The 22918-nt window shown below is 40.4% G+C and overlaps 1 protein-coding gene across 3 annotated transcripts in view; it reads left to right on the top strand.

The window, feature by feature from the left end:
- Positions 1–22918, top strand: part of adgrv1 (adhesion G protein-coupled receptor V1) — a 122210-nt gene that overhangs the window by 88448 nt on the left and 10844 nt on the right. For all 3 annotated transcript variants that reach the window (XM_084360536.1, XM_084360535.1, XM_084360537.1), the window contains 4 exons: positions 176–292; positions 6228–6406; positions 9869–10026; positions 17877–17998. In XM_084360536.1, coding sequence (XP_084216662.1) covers positions 176–292; positions 6228–6406; positions 9869–10026; positions 17877–17998 — 576 coding nt within the window. The remainder of the gene's footprint in view (positions 1–175; positions 293–6227; positions 6407–9868; positions 10027–17876; positions 17999–22918) is intronic.

Below are 22918 nucleotides of genomic sequence, written 5' to 3'. Positions count from 1 at the left end.
AGTACAACTGCACCTGTGTGTGTAGTAGTGTGCCAGGTAGTCATACAAAATGTCATCATGTTCCCTAAAAATATGTGTACGTGCACATACGGTTATTCCCATAACAACATGCTTCCTTATTTACACACAATGGTAACTGATTTTGATTGTGTCTTTTATCTCTGTTTCTCTGCAGATCTGTTTCCTGGTGTCAGCTTTCCGGGGCCGAATGTTTTCAGAGGACAGCTGTGCTGCTCTGGCGCTCTTCTCTCACTATTTCCACCTCAGTCAGTTCTTTTGGATGCTCATACAGGTAACACCAGGTTAACAAACATAACATAACTTAAAGGATAAGTTCACCCAAAAATTAAAATGCAGTCATTAACTACTGACCCCCACACTAATGCTACACAACTAAAGTAGATAGGGAATTGTTTCAAAACATTAAAAAACAACCAAAAAACAACCCAGCTTAATCCAGGTCTCCAGAAGCCCTTGGATCCCAAATTGATTTGTTAAGAGGTTTTTTACACCCTTTTGTGAAACCAAATCTTTTACTACTATAGCTGCTAAGCTAAAACCATGAGCACACTCTCCATGTGAAGTGGGAGCACGAGCTCGACTGCACATCAAGGGTATAAATACCATCTTTTCAAGTAGATTGTGGAGTCTCAGGGGTTCCGGAGACTTGGATTTCGATGAACAAGCTGTATGGAGCCATTTAGTAGCCCATCTACTTCAGTTGTTTAGGAGCATGCTGCAACCCTGTTTTTTTGTAAAGCTCCAGAAATGTCGTGTGAAGTACAAAACATTACCTGACTTTCCATCAGCATGGAGATGAGTAGATAATGACTGAATTTTCTTTTTTAGCATTGTAGCATTAAAGCTCCATATTTGGATACAAACATTATTAATACATTAGATTTCTACTAATTTTGCTGTAATTCACCATAGTTCAACATGTGTTATCAGTAAAACTGTCTGTACAGTCTGCAAAGCCTTAACAATGATGTTTATTCACTAGGCCTTCAATCAGACAGTGGGGAGTGGGGGTGTTGAGCTGTAACTCAATAGGGTCAATAAAGTCAGTCTGTTGGTCAAACATATATAGTACAGTAGCGGATGAAATGTGTCCTAACATATTATTATACTTTATATTTAAATATAATCCTTTTCGCATTTAATTCTTCACTGGAGTTTCTTGCAGTTAAGCTGGAAATCGCTTTTTTATTACTTCAAATATGATTTCTTATTGAGTGGCATCTGTAGTAAGTAAAATCTCCTTTCCTTCTCTTGCTCATTTTCCTCATGACTTGGTATAAACAGGGTTCCCATTCTTTCTTTTGTCCCTTACATGAAGCATGTGTTTTTTACGTAATAACTAGTGAAACCTCCACCATGTGGGCTCAGCCAGGTTTTAATTAGTGGGTGAGATGAAGGTACCACAATGCTGCTTGACATGATCTTTGACCCTAGACTGGTACCACTTAGTAGCACCTCACCCCAGCAGCTCCTAGCCCCCTCCTTCTTGACCGTCTGCCCTCTACTTCTTTTTCTCTTTTTTGTTACCGCCAAGAACAAAGCCTGACAGACAATGTCCCAACTTGCAGCTTAACACTCACACACACAAAAGATATTAAGACTCGATTTACATTCCTACTTAAAGAATCCACCCAAAAATGAAAATTCAGTCATTATCCACTCACACTCAAGTCACTGAAAAGTCTGGTGAAGTTTTGTAGCAAAACAGCATTGCAGCATTATCCTAAACAACTGAGGTAGCTGGGAGCAACAAAAAAAAAGTCTCCAGAGGCCCTGAAATCCCAAATTCAGACAGGGTGTACGTTTTAACGCTTTTATTCATTATTATTGATTTTTATTCAAGCTGTATTGAGCCTTTTACTACTAGTTTTCAGTATTTTAAGTTTAAAATAAGTTTAAAAACAAGTCCCTCGCTACTTCACTTGTTTAGGAGAATGCTGCAACTTGTTTTGCTGTAAAGCTCCAGAAACGTTATAAAACTTCACCCAACTTTCCACGGGGGTGAATAGATAATAAAACAATTTTTGGACAAACTAATCCTTTTAACACCATAAAACATTTATATATCTGATCCATTCCACACAAAATTAAAAATCCACGCATTAAAAAGAATATGATTTTAAGTCACCAGTGTCCATCTCGCCAAAGCCAGTAGAGAGTAGAGACTATAGATGACTTGAGACTTGCTGATATAGCTCAGGAATGTGTTGAACATGGCCCAGTGTACTTTATCAACTCCTCCAGAGAGAAACACTGGCCAAGGATAGCCTGTACATCCTGCCCTGTAGTGAAAAGAAAATGTACCTAATTAAAATAAATCCTTGTTCCTGTGTTTATTTGCCAAGGACTTTTTCCACTGACCTTAACCAGCACAACAACTTTTATATACAGGTTTTTTTGTTGCTTTATTTATTCTTACTGTTGGTACCATGACTGCAAACCAATTTATATTCACTGGGTTGTGGCTGACTGTGTTATGAAAATTGTAGTGAAAGCTCAGGCCCAAATAATATTTAACTGTTTAAGCTGGGAAATATGATCCATTGTCGTCATAGCTCAAAATCTCTTAAAGCTGTTGTCCAACCATGAATCAGATAACACGAATGTATACAAGTCATGTAGTCTGGGTTAAAATGAGGTCAAACACATAAACATGGTGTCCCGACAAGACCTGTCCCTGTATGAACCTTCTCATCTCCCCCCTTTTCCCTTTTGTTGTCCCCCTCTTGCGTAACTGACTTTGTTTCCATCACTCCGTTTTTTAAAATGTCTGACGTTTGTAAGTGAACATAATCATTGTTTATGTAGTGGATATAATCTCTCCTGGCACATACGTTATTATTGGTGGAGTATTATAAGATTAGCCCCTTTGAATTAGCTAATGTAGAGTGACCAGAACAGGGTTATACTGGGATCCAGCAGTGCTCTACGTGCCGGGTGTATGCCTTTTTTCATATCAGACTGTTTACAAGATGACCTCTGAGATATCTAAGGGATAAAGGTTCAGGCCGAAGGCTTTCATGTGTGTTAGAATTTGAAATGACGAGAATTGGCAGTGATGTGATGTGTTTTGACGTAAAAAGCCGGTTTAGACACATGATAGTAGTTAGTGTGGTAGTACGGCTGATATGATTTAGTGGAGGAAACATAAACTATGATTCACCCCAGAAGGAATTCAAGTCAAAGGAAAAATGTTGTGTTGAGTAAAATACTAACTTTGGATTTTCTGTTTTTTATTCATACACATACCCACTCACTCTTTTACTTTTTCTTAAATCGCCCTTGGTCTTTAACACCCCTGCCAAAAAAGTCTCTTCTTCTTTATTGTCAGCAACGACAATAGCTGACAATGAAAATATTGCTGCCACTCTGGCTCTCATTGATGTGTGGCACTAAAGTCGACGTCTCAGTATCGACCCCATTGATGTCTCACCGCTCATTTTTCCCTCCCTATCAGGTAGCTGCTTTCAGCTAAGTGGTTGATGTGTGGGCGCCAGCAACCCATCTCAGACCATGGAGAAGACTTTAAATCAATAAATGCAGTGTGGGTGTGTCTATGTGAGGATGTGCACGTCTCATAGTTGGTCAGAGGAATATGCCCTGACATAATGCCAGTAACCAGCCAATAATTTAATCACTAAAACCAGTTTTTTCTTGACTGCAGAGGCTCGCACAGGCAACCTCAGCTTGAGAAGCTGCATAATATTACATAACAATACTGTACAGCTCTTTCAGCCAGGAAAGACTTGCTAAAGCCTTGGCACTGGCCCGCAGTTTATTTCTACCCTGTTTCACTGTAGCAAGCGAGACAAACAGCCAGCGAAAGTGCCAATTTCACAGCTTTGTTTTAAGGTGATACCTGCCAGTATTTTGCTGTTGGACAAATACATTTGATTGATCGTAGATGAGTAGCCAGTCAGTCAACCAGGCATGAGTTACCCAACAATACTGCTTTAATCACACTTAAATGATCAGTTAACCCTACATGTAAAAGAAACATCTTTAGTCGTATCCAGTAGTGCAGATTCCATTAGTTATATTTGCTAAGCTCACCCCTACTAATGTAGTCTGAATATCTCACAGAACACATTCAACTGTTTCCATGGAAGTGTTTCTCCAATAAAAAGTAGTTCCAATGAAAACTATTAGGGTCTTTGGATTAACTCAAGACGTTGTTTTTGGAAAGACGCATTTCTGTTGATTTTACCCCCACCACAAAGGTCACATATTCACCCATGTCCATTGGTTGGTTGGTCGTTTGATGGGTTTGTCGGTTGGTGCAATAGACTTGGATGAATTAAAGGGGACCGTTGGGCCTTAGCGGAGGTATGCCCTCTTCTTAATGCCATTCTAGTTTATAATGTTATTTTTCAATGCTGTGAGGACCATCAACGAATTATGTACAATCCTATTCTATTGGTATTGAAGAGAAACCTCACATACCTCAAAACCTGGACCGTTGAAACTTAAACCATTTGCATGGCTAGATACATCTAGATGTAAAAGAATATAGTTTTTGTCATTTGGTGAAACTGACCTTTTTAGATAGTTTGCTAAGCGAAAATACAAAAGCATAACCACTTATTAAGACAACCAGTCAGCAGGTGTATTGATCTGTATCCCTGTCATGAAGCCTGGTTACACATGACTTTATGCTTTGGCTGCAGTATCATTAGTCAGAGAGGGAGGCAGTCCATAATCCCTTAACTGTACCTCAACAGTTCCAGCCTAACATGAAAAAGGTAGCTCTTGAATCTGACCAACATCATTTTGTTGTTACCCTACTAGAGTGTCTAGTTTTGTGTGCTGCTTGTTTGTCTGCTTGTTTTGTGTATTTGCAGCAATATTTGTTTTGTAAGTAGTTATACAATGTGGTGATGGTCATGCAGGAGACAGAGGTTATCTGAGGAAGAGGTCAGCATCCCATAACCTCCTGTCAGTGCCCTCTGTGCAAATTTCCTGCATGAGTGTTCGCAGACAGATGGACAGTCACAAACATCATCAGCTGTTAATCATAATAGCTGTTGCACTGTTTCATAACATTCAACAGAAGAAAGAGCTTTGATTGATTTGTCGATAATCTGTTAAATCTTATTTTTTTCTTATTAAAGTTTATTATTAATGGCTGTAAAAAGTTTGGTCTTTATGAGGTTAGATGAAGTGAAGGTCTTCAATTTTCAAACCCCAGCCTGCAAATTGGTTTGGAAAACTGAGAGCTACTTTTTAGGCCTTTGAGCTTGAGTTTAAAGCTACAAATTAACCTTTACTGGTGCAATGGTTGAAAGCTGTCTGAAAGATATGAGATTGTCTGCTGAGATCTTCACACAGGGATAAGTCGTTGTGTCTGTGTTGTAACCAACAGGTGTTCAGAAAGGCTGCTTATGTAACAATGGAGGGCTTAGTGTATCAGATGGATAATACTATCAAAGCCTTCTAGATTACAAAGCAAACGCAGCTATTGTGGGTGTGATAAAAGTGTGGTGTACTGTGTGTGTTTTAGTACTTTACTCACTTTGAAGACCAAATGTCCTCAAAAGCAAAGTTCAAAATTCAAACATTTTGTCTGTCCTCAAAACATACATAATATAGTGCATAAAGGTGTTGTTACACAATGTTTTAAGCACTAGAAAATAGTGCATAATTTCAGGCCCAATGCCTTCCACTTTGATGACATAAAGTTTAGCTGACTAATGAAGTTGCATCTGGCTCAAAGACTTCTGTTTTACTAGAAATATCGTCTACGTAAACAACGCCACCGAAGATCTCTGTAAACATGACCGCCTCCATCCAAATCATGCAGGATCTCTCAGTCTTTTATCTAAATGTCAAACTCACACTTCATTCCAGCAAAGCATTCAGTAACTGAAGGTCAGTGAGTCCATTTCTTAAAGGATAAGTTTACCCAAAAATGAAAATGCTGTCATTATTTACTCACTCCCATGCCGATAGAAAGTTGGGGTGAAGTTTCATAGTTCAAAACAAGCAAAACAGCATTTTTAACTTTCTCTAAACAATTGAAGTAGATGGGGACTGGTTTTAAAACATTAAAAAACTACTGAAAGAAAACATAAACGAGGGTTATGTTCATGTTCGGGATTAAGAATTTGTAGACTTTCCCTTTATATGTCTGTAAATATGTATTCATGTTCTCTTTTAATTTCTTCCCTCACTTGACACTCATTCTTTTCTGTTTTCTGTGTACCCAGGCGGTGAACTTCTGGCAAGTGCTGGTGATGAATGACGAGCACACAGAGCGTCGATACCTGCTCTACTTCCTGTTGGGCTGGGGACTTCCTGCTGTGGTCATAATTATCCTGGTCATCGCCCTGCTCGGTGGCTTCGGATGGACGATACACAGCGTATACGGGCTGGTGCAAGGAGATGTGTGAGTGGACAGTGCAAAACACATATTTACAAACAAGTGGTGTTTAGAGAATGAAAAGGAGGTGGAACTGACCCAATACTTCATAATCTGTTTTTTGTAAGAGGACTCGTGTGTTTGTTAAGCCGGTCTCAGTCAGTCGTGATGACTTCAGTTTCTTTTTCAGGCTTAGGTAAATTCCACTTCAGGCTAGAGTAGAGCAAACAGAAAACACCTGAGGTGGTGACATCATGTGAGGTGTTAGCTTGCCCAATCAGCTGGATGAATGTGTCTCCTCATGTAGAAACTTGAGCCTTTACCTTAGAGGCGGAGGCTTTCACACAGCCGGGCGCAGAGTAAAGAAGAAACCCTAAAGAACCCTTACACTGTGTGGCTTTGTGTGTGTGTGTGTGTGTGTGTGTGTGTGTGTGTGTGTGTGTGTGTGTGTGTGTGTGTGATTGATAGAGCTAAAAATAACTCTGTGCCATCTATGTATAGGGCGCTTGGAACCTAGAACAAAACAGATGACATCATTTTGTAAAAACCAGCACAATGCTCCCTACTCAGGTGTGTTTATGCTGAAGTGTGTGTTTATATGAGTGTGCACTAATCACCAAAGTAAACTTATACATTGAAGTGTATGTGCTTGAGTAGGAGATCAAGTATGCGTGACAGGGAAGATGAAGTTTGAACCCTTAAATCACATCTAATATTAGCCAGTGGTCTTAGGTGTGGCCTGTATGTGTGTTTCCTGTGGGTGTGTATGTGTGTGAGTGTGTGTGAGACAGTGAGCGTACACATGAGAGATTCAAGTATACAGAGGAGTATTCAGTTTTCCTGGAAGCGTAGCTTCCTCTTGAGGGAATGAAACAGCCTTTGAATTTCCTCTCTCTCTCTCTTCGTGAGTGTAAACAGGTCGTAGTCTTGTTTTCTCATGACTCGAACTGCCTCAGTGTCACCCTGTCTACGTGCAGACAGGTGTCAAGCTCAGGCCTTGCGTCAGTTTTGTGTCATATAGATTGTATTTGTATTGTAATTGTATAATTGTGTAATATATATTCCAAATGCTATAGAGGAGGCTGTGTTCAGTCCCAGTCTGGTGTCCAGCCGTGTTCACTAATTGATGGCTGTGACTTCCCCCATGATCTGAGGTTGCTGTGTGAGCTAACTACAGTCAGCTTATAAGGCCACTTTGCTCCACAGCTACCTGAGCTACATGCTAATGACAGTTTGTTGCTGCAACTATAGCTATTGCTATAGCTACAGCGAGAGTATAGTGAGCAACAATAAGCCATTATGCTGCCCTTTATAGTTATGGAGATACCCTAATCCATTGTTGCCATTTCTTCAAATTATACCCTTAACAGTATTTAGTCCTCCCTTACTTATTAAGTTACTCGTTATCATGGACTCACAAGGGCAATAAGCAGAAGTGATCATAAAAAAATGTATTTGATTTACATTTTACAATACAATTTATACTGTATACAGCTGTTCCTTATCCATTCAGGTACTTCAGCTTATTCGGGGTTGGGTTGCGGTGGCAGCGGGCTTAGCAGGGTATTCCTCAGCAAGGTTTTCCAGCTCCTCCTGGGGGATCCTGAGCTGTTCCCAGGCCAAATGAGATGTATAATCTCTTCAGCAAGTTCTGGGTCTCCCCCAGGGATGTCCTCCCAGTTGGCTTGTGCCTGGAAAATCTCCAAAAAGTGGCACTCAGGATGCATCCTAATCAGATGCCAGAACCACCTTAGCTGGCTCCTTTTGACATGAAGGAGAAGCTGCTCTTATCATAATATGTAAGTTATAGGCTACCGCGGAAGGATGTATGTCTCCTTAAGACAGACATAATTAATACCATACTCGTTATTTATAGGTGTTCCTTAAATAAGGCCCTGAGCTTAAGTTAACCTTGACCTAACACTGCCATGAATATAAAAAAGAAAATCACAGCAAAATTTCTTAGAAACTCACCCATAATTTTATTTCTTGGCTCCTAAACCATGAAGTAAGTGAAATGGGCCTCTCGATAGCGTTTTGTTTATCGACTATATTTCACTTTTTTGTGAGACTCCCAGTACAGTAGGATCTCATCCTCCCACAAGGCCACAGCAGAACAAATATCCATATTACAGTGTGCTTACACTCTCAGAGTCTGGCTGTCTTGCTGGGACAGGGTGATGCAATGCTTTATTTGGCATACCTCACGTAATGTTATGACTAGCACAGCTCCAATTATTCCTTTGCGATTAGTCAAGCCTGCGGTGAGCTCCTATCTGTATTTCATGCTCCCACCGAACCAGAGGCTGAGCTTGTTTTGTGAAAAGGACAAAGTCACATGAGTGTTTTGATAGTTGTTTGGCAGTGACAGTTAATACAAGGATGTTGATTTTCCCAGAGAAAAGTTATTCGCTCAGTTGTTTTAATAAAGAAAAATACTTCTGATTTGACAGAAGCTGGGAAAAATCTCCTGGGAAAACAGAGCGAGATACACCGTAAAAACTGAGTCGTACTTACTCACATGAATAGATAGATTGAGACAAATAACTCAATTATAATTGTAAAAAATCCAACTTTTTCAAGAAATTAGATTCATTTTAACCTTTAATTTGTAGGGCAAACCAATTGTCAAATTAATTTTGTGACTAAAGCCTGAAAGTTTCAAGATATGATCTACAAACCCCAATGTGTTCTACATGCTGCCTCAGCCCGTAACAATATTCTGCTTTGCTAGGGGGCCCCCTGACCCTACAAAGTACATGTGTTTACTTCCAGGTAGAAAGGTAGCTATAGCATGTTAACAACTTTGACAACTTGTGCTGAATGTTAGACAGAATTACATGACTGTCATCAGGATTGGTAATGCTTCGAGCCCTCTCAATCCTTGGCCGAGGGATGTCTGGTGCACCAAAGTCATAGAGGTTTTGTTAAATCTCCTGGATGTTTAAAGAGCATGATGGTATAGGAGCATTAGTTTATATTGTTGGGACTTCAGTTTGCCCCCAAAGAAATTTGGTTGTTAGACAGGATCAGAAGATGAACTCACATAACTGCCCTCTTAGTGGAGAAAAATGGATCATGTTGTTCGCTCTTGGAAATGCTCTTTCATCCTTTAAATAGAAAACATGTTGGCCTTTGGCCTTATATATTTTTCTGCTCTAGCTGCAGGGTGACCTGGTTGTTCCGAAGATTTAAGAACATACGTATTTTGCTGCTGAAGACAAAAAGCTGCTGTTGAGTAAGAAGGCTGCAAGCCTTAGGCGGGCTCAGAGCTTTCACGGCCAAATCCTGTTTGTGAAACTTGAAGTCTTAACTTGAGTAAATGTAGACCAATATAGGCATGTAATCTGTTTCTGTTTTCTGTAGCTTAAGCTATAACTTTCTTAATGATTGTTAGCATGACTTCCCCCTCCTCTTTTTCCATTTCCTCTTCTTTCTACATGCACAGCAACAAAAAACAATCACTCACACTGTCCATCTTTCCTCTAGGTGCTTCATCCCAAACATCTATGCCGCCCTGTCTACGGCGGTGCTGGTGCCTCTCATCTGTCTGGTTGCAGTGCTGGTTGTATTCATCCACGCCTACCAGGTTACTCAGCAGTGGAAGGCCTACGATGACATTTACCGTGGACGAACCAACAGCACAGGTACACAGAAAAACTGCAAAAATGTGTACACAAACACAAATAAATGCAGATAAATGTAAAAATAGATTTGAGAATGTACACTCCTGTACTTCCACTTTAAAAACAAGTAACCTGCTGCCAGGATGCCCTCAGGAGCTGGACTGTATCCACCCCTATTTTTGGCTTAAAGTTATAGCCCCTATTTTGCTCAGCTTACAGGCTCTGTCTCTGTCTGCTGTTTGTACACCCAAGGGATCCATGATACAGGAACAAAACATTAGCAATACCTGCTTTCTAAATTAAATACTGCTGACAATCACAGTTTTATTAAGCCACTCTACTTACATTACTTAATGGAATGATTTACAGGGCTGAATATAGTTTAACAACCAGTTTTAAGCCTTTAACAACCAGTTTAAAGCCTTTAACGACCAGTTTAAAAGGTTATGGTATAAATATGTTATAAACATTTGGCTATTCTTTGGGTTCATATAGCAACTCTACAGCCTTTCTACCACATCCAATGTGTTCCACTTGCATATCTGCAGCGTTAAATGGACACAATGCAGTGCAGTATGATGTGTGGCAACAACCCCAAACTTTATACAGGATTATTGTTTGCAGAGATATAACCATTATGGTCAGAATGAATCATTCAGATTTATTTAGTGCAGTCAGTCACTTGGCCCACACATGAAGATCCTAGCCAAACCACTTTAGTCCCTCAGTATCATGGCTGTAATCAGTGGTCATCGGTGAGAATCAGCAGGCTTTAGCTTGTTTTGCTCAGTCGAGGCCCTCCAATGACAAAGCAAAGCCTGAATTAGTGCCAGTCCTTTGGCTGGCAAGCTGTTTGCCCTACACTCTGTGTGTGGCCTCTGAAGTAGCACAGGAGACCAAAAACAGTGCTCTGCTGAGCTGCAGGTAGGTGTGCATCATTAACAAGACAGCAATACTTTCCTCTTTCACAAACAAGACAGAGACTGAGGGTCAGCTTGTAGGATTTTAACCTGACTAAAGTGTGGACAGTGGAATAGAAGTAGAAAGGTAGGCAATCTGAGCAGTAAACAAGGTTACAGCAGCTTCTAAAACTTCTTGTTCACCCTGAGAGAGAGAGAGAGAGAGAGAGAGAGAGCACATGCAGGGGAAGGTAGGAACTGCACACACTATTCAAAGCAGCAATCTAAAGTCCCGACAGAGTGTGTGTGGCACAGTTCCCCTGAGGTGTGAATATGTGTGTCCAGTTCTGTGTAGAGCAGCTGCACTGTGAAAAGGCTGCTCATGAATGGGAATACAGAGACACAAAATGGGACAGCGACATTCTTTATTAAAGGTCATGCAGCGATGGATCAGTGTTGGATGCACCTTTAATAATATGTCCAGATAAAGTTATGATTTGCAATCAGAATAATGACACAATACCACCACATATACACATCCATGTACATTATATACTGTATATGTATGGACACAACATGCACACATCAGTATAGAATGCACTTAGTTGCAGTTTTCTTTTCTTTTTCTTTATTGTGTTTGTTTAGTCACATATCAGTACTGGCTTTGTCTCAACATGTCCAGAGTCCAAAGAGGCATAAAAATTTTAGGGAAAGGCCTATAAGATTTTATTGTTCTTAACACAGACTACGCCTCTGGTAATTCCCTCGATTTATCTACAGTTTGTCAGAGTTAGTTTAAAGACCCACTGTTCTGTTATAACCCTAAACAGTTTCAGTCTTGCAGTGTGCAGTGATCAAACAAAAGACCAATCATAAAAAAATCTTTTGATTCTCCTTGATATGTTAATCAGATGTGTTTTAAAGGCTCTTTCTGTGGTATCACACCTTACCTCTAAACAGGCCAAATGATGACTAATCATTTTGTTTTATTTAATCGGTTCCTGGCTATTTTTCAGATGGGTACTTTAATCACTCTAATAAATCTTGCAGTATGTGCTTCATTTTGATGTTACCATCCAGTTAGAATTTGTGCAGAGCCGGGCACCCCAGTGGCTCAGTTGGTAGAGCATGTGCACCATGTACAGAGGCTGTGTCCTTGCAGCAGCAGCCCAGGGTTTCATTCTTGTTTCCTGTCACACTCGAGGTTGCCCTATCCAATAAAGCCATGAAAAAGGCCAGAAAAATAATCAAAACAAAAAAAAAGATTTGTGCAGAACCTGTCTGATGAAAGTTAGTCTTTATGTCTGCAACATTTTCAGTTGCTGCCCTTACTGCAGAAAAAAGTGTTGAGATAAGCTGAGAGCTAATCAGTGTACGTGTGTGTTTGCGCTTCTGACTGTGAGAAACCCACATGTAAAACTCACAGGGCTGTGCGAGATATAGCAGCACTTCTGACGTCAGTGAAATCAAGCAAATGTACCAGTGTGTGTGTGTGTGTTCCTGTACCTCAGCAAAGATTGGACCTGTGCCATTGTGCCCAATGTAAGACTTGGCAGGACAAAAAAGAAACATAAATTAAACTCATAATAGTTTCTATTCATGGCACATCAGTTGGCCGTCATCACTGCCCCCACCCACTGAGCAGGCAATGTCTGTGGACATTCAAAACAGGTTGATATTATGTCCGTCGGGCCAGGCCATGATCTGGACGTCCACTGACAGCCAGAATTAGTCAATAAATGACATATAAACATCTATACAACATCCAGAAAAGACATATAAAAAACTTTCATTCTGGCTTCAAGACGTCTTTTAGATGTCTTGGATGTACATACATGACGTCCAAAAGATGTGATCTAGACCACTTTTTGCTCACTGGGCACTTGAACCCACAAGGTATGTTTGCAAGACATGATGTTCCTTTAATACGGAAGTGAGCAGACTTTCGATTTCCACATAGAGCAGAGTTGAATGAGTAACTATTATTGTTCTGTTTTTATGGCTCCAGGAGCTCCCTGACTGCACTTTGATTGTTGATTTGTCGGGAATGTGGAAATAAACAAATACATGTGATGGATGAGGTTTGATTGCATAGTGTTGTTATTGTGAACTCTGTGTGTTTGAAGCTGTGCAGGTGCTTTATTTGGATGCAAGATGCACGTTTTTTTTTATATTTTGCTCTCATGACCTCGTTATCAATAGCCTTGGATTGAGGTTTTTTTTAATAACGTAGCGACTGGATTTGTTTTCTCATACCTGGTTTTACTAGATGTATTTGTAACAGCAACATTTTGCACATATTCAATAATTCACAGACAGTATTAAGTACATTTTGCAAGCTAATACTTCTGTTCTTTTTCTTAAGTCAAATTTTGAATACAGGACTTTTACTTGTATCCTTGGTTTGTCAGAATATTCCTTCCAATCAAACAATAAAACCATCAAAGCTTTACTTAGTTCACACACACATTACTTGTATGTGAGGTGTTTGTGAGTGCTCACCACACACTTCCTGCAGCTTGTTGTTATTACAGCTGCTGACCTCTTGGTGACCGTAATGTCAGCACGGTCTGGAGTTACTGCCTGGCTGTTTTCGTTGAATCCACATTTTCTTCTCAGTTTGTCCTCTCACACCAGGAACCAGCTCAATCAAACATAAACTGGAGACTGTCATCCTGTGGAGAAAAGTTTTGAGCAGAAGTTGCACCACTGGGGGTTAAACTGTTTGTTTACTTCTTAGTTCTGCCAGACAGAAAGATACCCATGATATCATTTAGCATCTGTCCAGAGAGTAGAGAAGACTTTCTCTTGTGTTTGCGAAGGCTTTCATATGCAGTGCTCATATGCTCATACACATACAAACAAATGCACACGTACAGTAACTACTGATGACATGTAGCAGCTCTGCTTTTTTCTACTTCTTTGTGTCAAATCAAACAGTCAGTCAGCATTTTGCAGCAAGTCTCCATTTGGCTCCAGGAACCTGTTCTTACTGTGGGAGCTCTGCCCTGTCCACAGACTGGAATGTGCTTACATGGTTGGAAAACTCAAACTCAGGGAGGGAGGAGATGGAGACAGATGTGCAAGATAGAAGAAAGAGTGAGAGAGAGAAAACGTTATGTTGTTTTGACTTGAAGAAGTAGAATGTGTTCTGAGAAGAGTAAAATGATTAACAGCAATGGATGAACAGGCTCATTAAGCAGATTTATCAACTCTGAATAACACAGGATGTCCAAAGCTGGTGTAAAGAACAAACAGACTAGGTGTGAAACAACACAAAACAGTGAGCTGTGGAATAAATAATGACTTACAGGAAATAAGTCCCAAAGGAAAAGGGAGAGGCTTGACAAGTAAGAAAATGAAAAGAAGGAAACATTGTTCGGGTTCAGCCAGAGGAACGTTGCAGTGAGATAAGGAGCTGAACTTGGAGCAGAGTTAAACTGACAGGGTGGTGGAAGTGGCACCTATGTGAGGGCTTTTTGTGCAAACTTGCCCTGTGTTTCCATCCTACTTGTGAAGTGAAGTGAACTGTACAGTCTGCCCTACATTACACCAGCCAGACTACAGCCGGAGTGACTCAGCAGTGGCATTTTGAATTGGTGCATTTTTCAGTGACCATTGAAGGATCAGCAGAAAAAGATCAAATCATGATTGTGCCCTCTGCGGCTCGTTGTTGTAGACAGTGTGAGAAGTGAGAGCGAAGATAAATACATGTTTTAATCCCAAAGGTTGAAAAAGAAAAACAAACAAACTTTGTGCTGTCCTAGACTTTGGGTGTTTATTCCTCTGGAATCTCCGGGCTCTGCCCACGGCTGTCTCCTCCAAAGCTCACTAGCTCCAGCAGTTGTCTGCCAGTTAACGCAAACAGGGTAGCTCGTCAATCCAAAACACTGGCATCTGTTCCTCAGCTCCGTTTTGTTAGTCCAATTTTCCACACCCTTAATTAGGCTTGACTTTAAGCTTTAATATAACTGACACAAGTGAGTTACTGTATATATAGAAAAAACACACACCCACAGTTGTCATGACCAGGAAAATAAGCTACAGAGAGCAGGCTGTAAACATGTTTATTTCTGCTGTAAAGTTGAGTAGTTTAACATGGGCTCTTATGGGGATTGACTCACTTTTGTGCCCTACATAACACCAGCCAGACCACAGTCAGAGTGATACAGCAGCATTTTGAATTTTCATTTACGATTAAAGGATCAGCGTTTGAGTCAGTTTGAGGTCAAGTTGATTCTAAATGCCTTGAAATCCATTTGTTATCTAATACATAACATTCATAAAATTTTATTTTTTATGGAGCATGAATGAATGTTATCAATGGTACATCATGCATTCACCGGCATGATGAACTAATGGAAACAAGGCACTGCAAATGTAGCCATCTTCTTAGTCCCAACGGACACACACATATTGGAATACACAAATTTATCAAGCATCTAACTTTCTGAAGTATTGCAAACACATTGCTCTCTTTAATTTTCTGTGAAACCATATTTTTTATAAGGAACACATCCCTCTCAAAATAGACAGTATTTCAGCTCATTTCAGCAGCTGTTTCCATCTTGTTCTGCTTCATTATTTCCTCCTGATGGAAATGAGCTGGATAGTAATGAGCTGTTTTATTTATCAGGCCTCTGTCGTAATGACTCACTCTTGACAGTCGACTGCCTGCTCCTGATTGGCAGCGTTCATTTTGTTTGTCCTCTAATTACCTGTCCTAAAACGCTTCGTAATGATTTTTCAAGCTGAGCAGAACACCGTGAACTGATAAAGATGGGGTGCAAGGTTATACCAGTGGCCTCCACTTCAATGTGAGTCCGATGTTGTTGAACTCTCACTTCATGAATCATGAATCATGAGACATTCATTTAAGGAAACATAAATGTATCTGTTCTTACATTTATAGATAAAGTGGAAGGTGCAGTGTTCACCTCTACTTGTGTAGTGTGGCTTAATGTATGTGGTGTATCAGCCCTGACAGAAAGTAGGTTAGCAGTGACACCAGTTGTTGCAGGAGAGCTCGGTTTAGAAACACGTGCAGAAAGACCTCTTGGCGTTCTTGTCTTATCTTAGAAACACTTGACACAGTCTAAATACAGGAGATCTGTTTCAGTGTTTTTCTGCATGCTGTGTACGAGTACAGTCAGCTGTGTGTCTGCAGGAGGTAGAGTGAGCATTTTAGCATGAGGTCACTTGTTTGCAAGCTTTTATGGCATGTAGATTGCATGTGGTCATATTTACTAAAGGGCATGCTAATTACCAAGTACAAGCTCAGACCATTTACACACCTTTTAGTTCATCGAATTAATCAGCATGATAATTTCTATATCCATATTTCACCTCTCCTTGCACCATAAGTGCAAATTAATACATATGCATCTGTAGTCCCCTGGCTGAGGTGTTAAAATGTCTTCCTAAAATCACTGTCTGTATAAAATAGTGGCCAGAGCCACCATGACATCATCCATAGTTCTCTGAAGAGCGAAAAAGAAGGTCGAAGTGAGTGGTAGTGGCCGTCACCATCTTGGCAGTGCCTGAATTCACCTAGCTCCTGGCTAATCAAAAATGGGCAAAGAAGTGGAGCGTTGGTGGAAGTGAAGCAAACCTAGTTAGTTAAAAGAAAGCCCACCTAGTTGGAAGCTACCAAGCTAGCTAAGACCAATGAGCTATCAGTGTTCACCCATAAAGAGAAGCAAACTTCACTTCATGTTATAAGCCTGAGTTTGACTGACAGGTTTGTTCGTCCCAAACAAGCAAGCGTAACTGCACAGCAAGCCATAAAGTTTCCATTTTTCTAATGGAGTCTTATGGGAATTGATTCTCTTTTGGAGCCAACCTCAAGTGGCCATTCTAGGAACTGCAGTTTTAAGTACTTCAGCACTGGCTTCGTTTTTCAGCCCTGGAAGTCAATGCTTGCCAAAAATACGACAAGAAAAAGCAAAATAAAGAGCAAAACAAGCCAAACAAGAAACCGGGTACAATACAAAATAACACTGAGCATGCCGTTTAAAGATTGGAATAAGACACATTTTTGTGAAGTAAACAGTAAAGCCAGTAGTGACATATGTACAGTACATATAGAAAGGCATTGCAAACAAACAGAAAAGCAGACATACATAGCAAGCTAAACTATGTATGTGGCTGCACATGCTATGTACACACTGGCTCTCAATATTCGTGATACTGCAAATGCTCAAGTGAAAGCTGTGCTTACATGCTTATTCCTTGGCATAAATGAAAGTGTCTGTGCGTATTTTTGTGTGTGTGTGTGTGTGTGTGTGTGTGTGTGTGTGTGTGTGGCTGAGGTCCTCTCAGTCAATCTTAATGTGTCTGCTCTCCAGCAGTGTACTGCGTTCCCTAGTTTGGGCTTTAATCAGGAGTCCACATGTGGACATGTGGAGCAGAATAACCGCTGTACACCGGAGCTGAATCTGGGCTGTAACAACTGGTTCATTAAACAGCTCCTGAGGCCTGCTCCTGGCTCCACAACAACACCACAACCCTTTCTTTTTGCTTTCTCACTGTTGGAGGGTATAAGCACTTGGATCAGAAACATGCTACACAGTGTATCAGCCAGAAAATAGGTGATGCATTAACATCTGGTTTCAAAGTGTTAATTGATTAGTTGTCAGTAATTGTATTAAGCACCAAATATTTTGATCATTTTTTAAAGAAAAGAAAGTCACCACTCTCAGATTTCAGTTACTTGAATGTAAATATTTTCTGGCTTCTTCAGTCCTCTGTCACAACAAACTGAATATATTTAAGTTTAAGGACATCATCTTGGGATTTGGGAAACACTGAATGGCAGATTAATCAAAAATGAAAATAAATGTAGTTGCATTAGACAAAAGCTTATCAACTTGATTTAACAGTAGTCGTGAAATCCATTTATGTAGTTGCTGATATACTTGTTTTTACAGATACTGTTTTTTAATCCTCCTCTGTTGTTATCTTGTGCTGCAGAGGTGCCGCTGGTCCTCTACCTGTTCCTGCTCATCTCCCTGGTCTGGTTGTGGGCGGGTCTACATATGGGCTACAGGTACCTGTGGACGCTCATCCTCTACGTCATCTTTAACTGCTTGCTGGTGAGCTCATTGACTTATTTATCTATTTGTTTGTTTGCATGTCTGCTTACATGTCTACTTATTCATTTATTTATCAATTTATACAGTTATTTTTTCATAAACTCAAAAGATTAGTGTACTGGTTTGCTGTTTTTTTAGCATCCTTCCTAATCTAATCATTAGTTTTGTCATTAATTTTACTGTGACCAACAACATAAATTTAAGATGTCATGTTTGCAGTGCAGTTATGAAGTGAAACTAATCTAAACAGATGTTTTGATCAACACCCTGAAGCTTGAATCGTGTTGGATTTTGAGTTTGCCAAGCATTCTTCTTTCTGATTTGACTAAAATGGACAATTTGAGGGCTCAATAATAATACCGGGATGTGCACTTCTGGTTAAACATATGATCTTTTCTTCCATATCGTATTTTCTCAGTTTGTTTAATGTCATGGACTAGATGGCTTTCTAGAAGATACCACAAATAAAATATTGATAAATAAAGCCACTAGACTGCTGCGTGGGTGTGTGTGTGAATGCTTGTATTGTAAGTACGTGTGTCTGTTGATGTGTTGTTGACTTAGAGAGTGAGCAAGTGATGAAGGCTACTTCATTGCACTTTGAAGCCCTGCTTTGATGTGGTGGCGAGGCAGAACAAGAAGAGCCTCAGGAGTGGAGAGAGAGGGAGGGTTATCACTGTGTCACATCTTACTGAAGCATCTCTCTCTACTTTCCATTTGTTTTTTGTCTGTTTGTTGTCTCTCTGTTCGCCTCCCTTAATTTGCAGCTCTCTGCCTTTATTCCGACTCTATGGTCCAACTTCAGAGGCAATAAGGACGGGACAATAATGAGGCACAAGATAACTCTCATCTCCTCACAGCTGGACTTTTTTATTAACTGTGACTTCAAAGAGTTACATAACAGATAATAATCATTGATTATAAGTCAAAGTCAGTTATTTCCTCTGGTTCTAGTATTTCTCTAGTATTATTAAAAAGTAATTCCTGGATCTGTCCCTTCATTCGGATTCACACCAAAAGTTAATGGTGTCTATTCTTGATCGAGACCCATCCTCTATCCAAGTTTCATGGAAATCTGTTTAGCAGTTTTTGTGTAATCCTGCTGACAAACCAACCAACCAACAAACAAACAAAGATGAAAACACATAACCACCTTGTTGGAGGAAATTTAAGATTTTTACACAAGGCATATGGAGACTGTATAAAAAATGTTTCTAAATGAGCTCCACCAGCAAACTAAAAGTAAAATCCAACAGCACAGGACTGTAGTAATAATGTCCATGACACTCTCCCAAACACGCTCTCTTTGGTACAACAGCTTCTTTTCTTTCTTGTCCAGTCTAATAAATGTTTGTGGTGTCTTCTGTCATCCTCTGAGAGACACCACCTGCCTGTAAAGTGTGCTGTAACAAGTCTGTGGTAACCTGTGGTGATATGTGGCATCCACATGCAAAAGACAACAGTGTTGCAGCAAAGCAAACTTCTCCTGTTGGTGCGGTGACTAATGAGGAGAAGTGATGTCAGTGCCAACGGGTGATGTCGCACTTAGCACCTGCTTATGAGCTCCAATAGAGTTAGTCCAACTCTGTGACATCATGTGGTCAGTTTCTTCAGCTGACCAATAGTGTGGTGGTGCGCTCTAAAGTCAGAGCACATTAGTCAATTACAGGACATTTACATTTTATAAGATTACATTTTATTACGTTTAAAGTTAAGTGTTAGATACAAGTTTCATTTCTCATTTGACTGAGGTAAAAATGCCTTTGTCCTGTGGGATTACTTCAGGCCTACATGCCCCCCCCCCCGCCCTTGGCATCAGGCCATACAAATTTGTGTTGAGCCTTGCAGCCAAGTTTTTAAACTCAGCCTTCTCTGAAAGAAAAAAACGTATTCAGGCTAAACAATAACTATGGCAATTGATTTTCAATCCTAGCTCCTGCAATTGCAGCCTCAAAGCTCAGACTAAAAGGCGAGCCTCTGGGGTTTGGTGTGGGTCTGCGGAAGTAATAAAAAAGGATTCATCTGAGTGGAACAGACAGGTAAAGGACAAGGACATTGATTAGCAGTAAACAAACTCGTCTGACCCAGTTTTTACAAAGCGCTGCTGGGGAAAGGTTCTCCGTGTCGATGGAGATGCTATTGCCATGAAGCAAGCATGGTTGCAATTAGATTTGTTTTTCCGTGTGTGCACCTAATTTATTTAGCTGTGAAGGGGGTGAGAGTTGCAGTTGCAGAGGGCTGACATTTTGTGTTGTTGTTCCATTAGGGACTGAATGAAAGTTTAATGAAAGCAAATGGGATCCTGATAAACGAGACTGAAAATGTACCTCTCATCAGTTTGCTCACCTTGAACGGCAGTTGGTTTGTCACGATTTGGAACAGATGCTGGCCTTCAAAGTTATCATTTATGTGTTAATGTGTCCTGGTATCATTGCAAGTAGTTCTGATTAAATGGCTAGAATGACTAATAACTAGAATGAATCCTATTTCTTTCCCCAGTTCATTGTGCTTACACTTCATTAATGAATTACACAGTCAATGTGGAAATTATTAATTAACTAAAGAGGTTAAAGGATAAGTTCACCTTAAAATGAAAATTAAGTCATTATCTACTCAACCTAATGCTAGTCTCGTCCGGCATAATCTAAGTCTCTGAAAACTCAGAGATCCCAAAGTAATTTTTTAATTTTAATGAACGTTTTCTATTTACAACCTCAATGCGAAGTAGAGCTTGTGACTGGTTGGCATTGAGGGCATATTGTACAGGTTGAGGTGCTGCATAATCACCTGTTTCTGGCAACATTTCTGTCTGACTAGCTTCTTATTTAAACACACTATGTTATCCTTTTTTCATGTCTTTAATGCAATCTTTTACCATTTTTTTCCATTGCCCCGAGGTTGGAAGTCATTATACTGAAGGTCTCTGCTGCGAAGTATAGCAGAGCGTTTGTTGTTGTTTCCTTCACACCGTGAATTTTCCATTAGGAGAATTTTCCATGTTTACCTTGGTTTTGTTGTTGATGTGGCTGTGTGAAGCACTTTCCAACAGCTGATTACTGAGCACCATTAAACAGCTGCAGATGTTACAGCTGTGCAGAACTGTGTGTGTGTGTGTGTGTGTGTGTGTGTGTGTGTGTGTGTGTGTGTGTGTGTGTGTGTGTGTTGCAGAGCTCAAATTACTCTTCGGTTATTGAGCGCTTTGCTTGTGGAAAGTAACCTTCAGTCTCCAGCAGAGTAGTCAATAGAACCAAACTGTGAAACTGATCATACTCGCGGTGATAATGAGGAAAATTTGACTTTTTCATCCACATACCGCTGTTTTTTTCCTGTTCTCTTCATTTCCTTCCATCCTGCATTTTCCATTATACCACACTGTAACTCTGGCTCCACATCTGTGCCACATCAGGCTGAATTAGAAGACAATAATCAAATCACCACAGCACCACCCCTCATTATCTCCTCCTGCGGCGGCCCCTCTGCCGGTAAACCTTACCTCGCTGCGAAACATCCACAGTAGTGAAGCAGCACCATGCTCCATTACAGTTCAATTCCACCACCGCTTCCTCATTCAACCTTTGTACTCGCCTAAAAATAGGACACAGGATATCTGTGTATTATTATGGATAAGAAGACCCGGGCCTACATGTGTCTGCACACACGCAATCGGCTCTGTGAAGCCTGCAAAGAGTTAGGATTTAAGGGAAATGGATCTGTTGCTTTCATGAGAACAGACAATGATTTCCACAAACACAACACACGTTTTCATGTTAGGATTGAGAGGAATATTGCATTGATTATCCACTTTAAAACAACTACGCTGTCCCCAACAACAACATTATCAATATCACATGAGCCCATTCAGCTGACTCAGAGGACCTCCAAAAGTTTGTGCTCATGGCCTTTCTTCCATCCCTCTTCACTTTCCCTTGAGCCAAGCTTTGCTCCCCCCTCCCCCCACCCATCCACCACCTTCTCTGTCCTTTCTGCTCTCCTTAGGTCTGTGCTTTCCATATCTAAAGACGTGGCCTCTCCACTGATCAGGGAACACTTACATAACAGGCCTATGGTAGTAAAGCCTGTTCCTCAGGCTGCACAGCCTGCTAATGATCTGTGCTAATCACACACGCCGCAGTGGATAGCAACATGCACACCCATACGTGCGTACACACCTGGCTGCTTTTGTTATATGTTTTATATTATTACACAGGGAACGTACATTTCCTTCTTTCCCCTGTATGCAGCAAAATGCAAACAAAAAGTCATGGCAGTACAATCAGTCTACTTTTCCTAACCTGGAAATGTCCCATCTTATTTCAGGATTTACAGCACTCACAGACGGTTTGTGTAACTCACTCGTAAAGAACCGGCAGGCAGTAAAGCACACCTGTTATGTGTTCCATGTGTTTTATCTATTCGCAGCCCTGTTTTCCTTCTTTCATGCTTTTTGTTCCTATTTCACAGTGCACCCATAAACATACAGTTTCCTCTTACGGTTCCTGTTGTCTTCCTCGTAATGGTGATTGCAACCATCAGCGCTGTTTATAATCACTTTTTTATGTCAATCTCCCTCGGTTACATGGGTAATGATGATCGCTTTACTACATATAGAAGCATGCTGGAGAGGTTTACTGTTCCAAGTTAATCGGCTGTCTGATCTGCTGTTCGACATAAACTAGAAGCGTGGTTTGGTAACAAGCAGCTTTATACTATAAATATATAACAAAATTGCTTTTCATGAAGAGGGATGTTTAAAGATTTCTGTTTAGGACAGTTTTTACCCACTGCCACTTGTACAAAAAAAAAAAGCATTGCACTCACCAGACATATTTGAAGTTTGTCTCAATGTTTTTCACAAACAATGCAACTTAAGAGATCTCATGCCTCCTGCCTGATGTTCAAAGCGCAGACATTTCAGCACAG

This window comes from Pagrus pagrus, assembly GCF_965226575.1.
Source record: "Pagrus pagrus genome assembly, chromosome: 8".
In the NCBI taxonomy this organism is placed as follows: Eukaryota; Metazoa; Chordata; class Actinopteri; order Spariformes; family Sparidae; genus Pagrus; species Pagrus pagrus.
The sequence above is the reverse complement of the archived record's forward strand: the minus strand, read 5'-3'. Positions and strand labels throughout refer to the sequence as shown.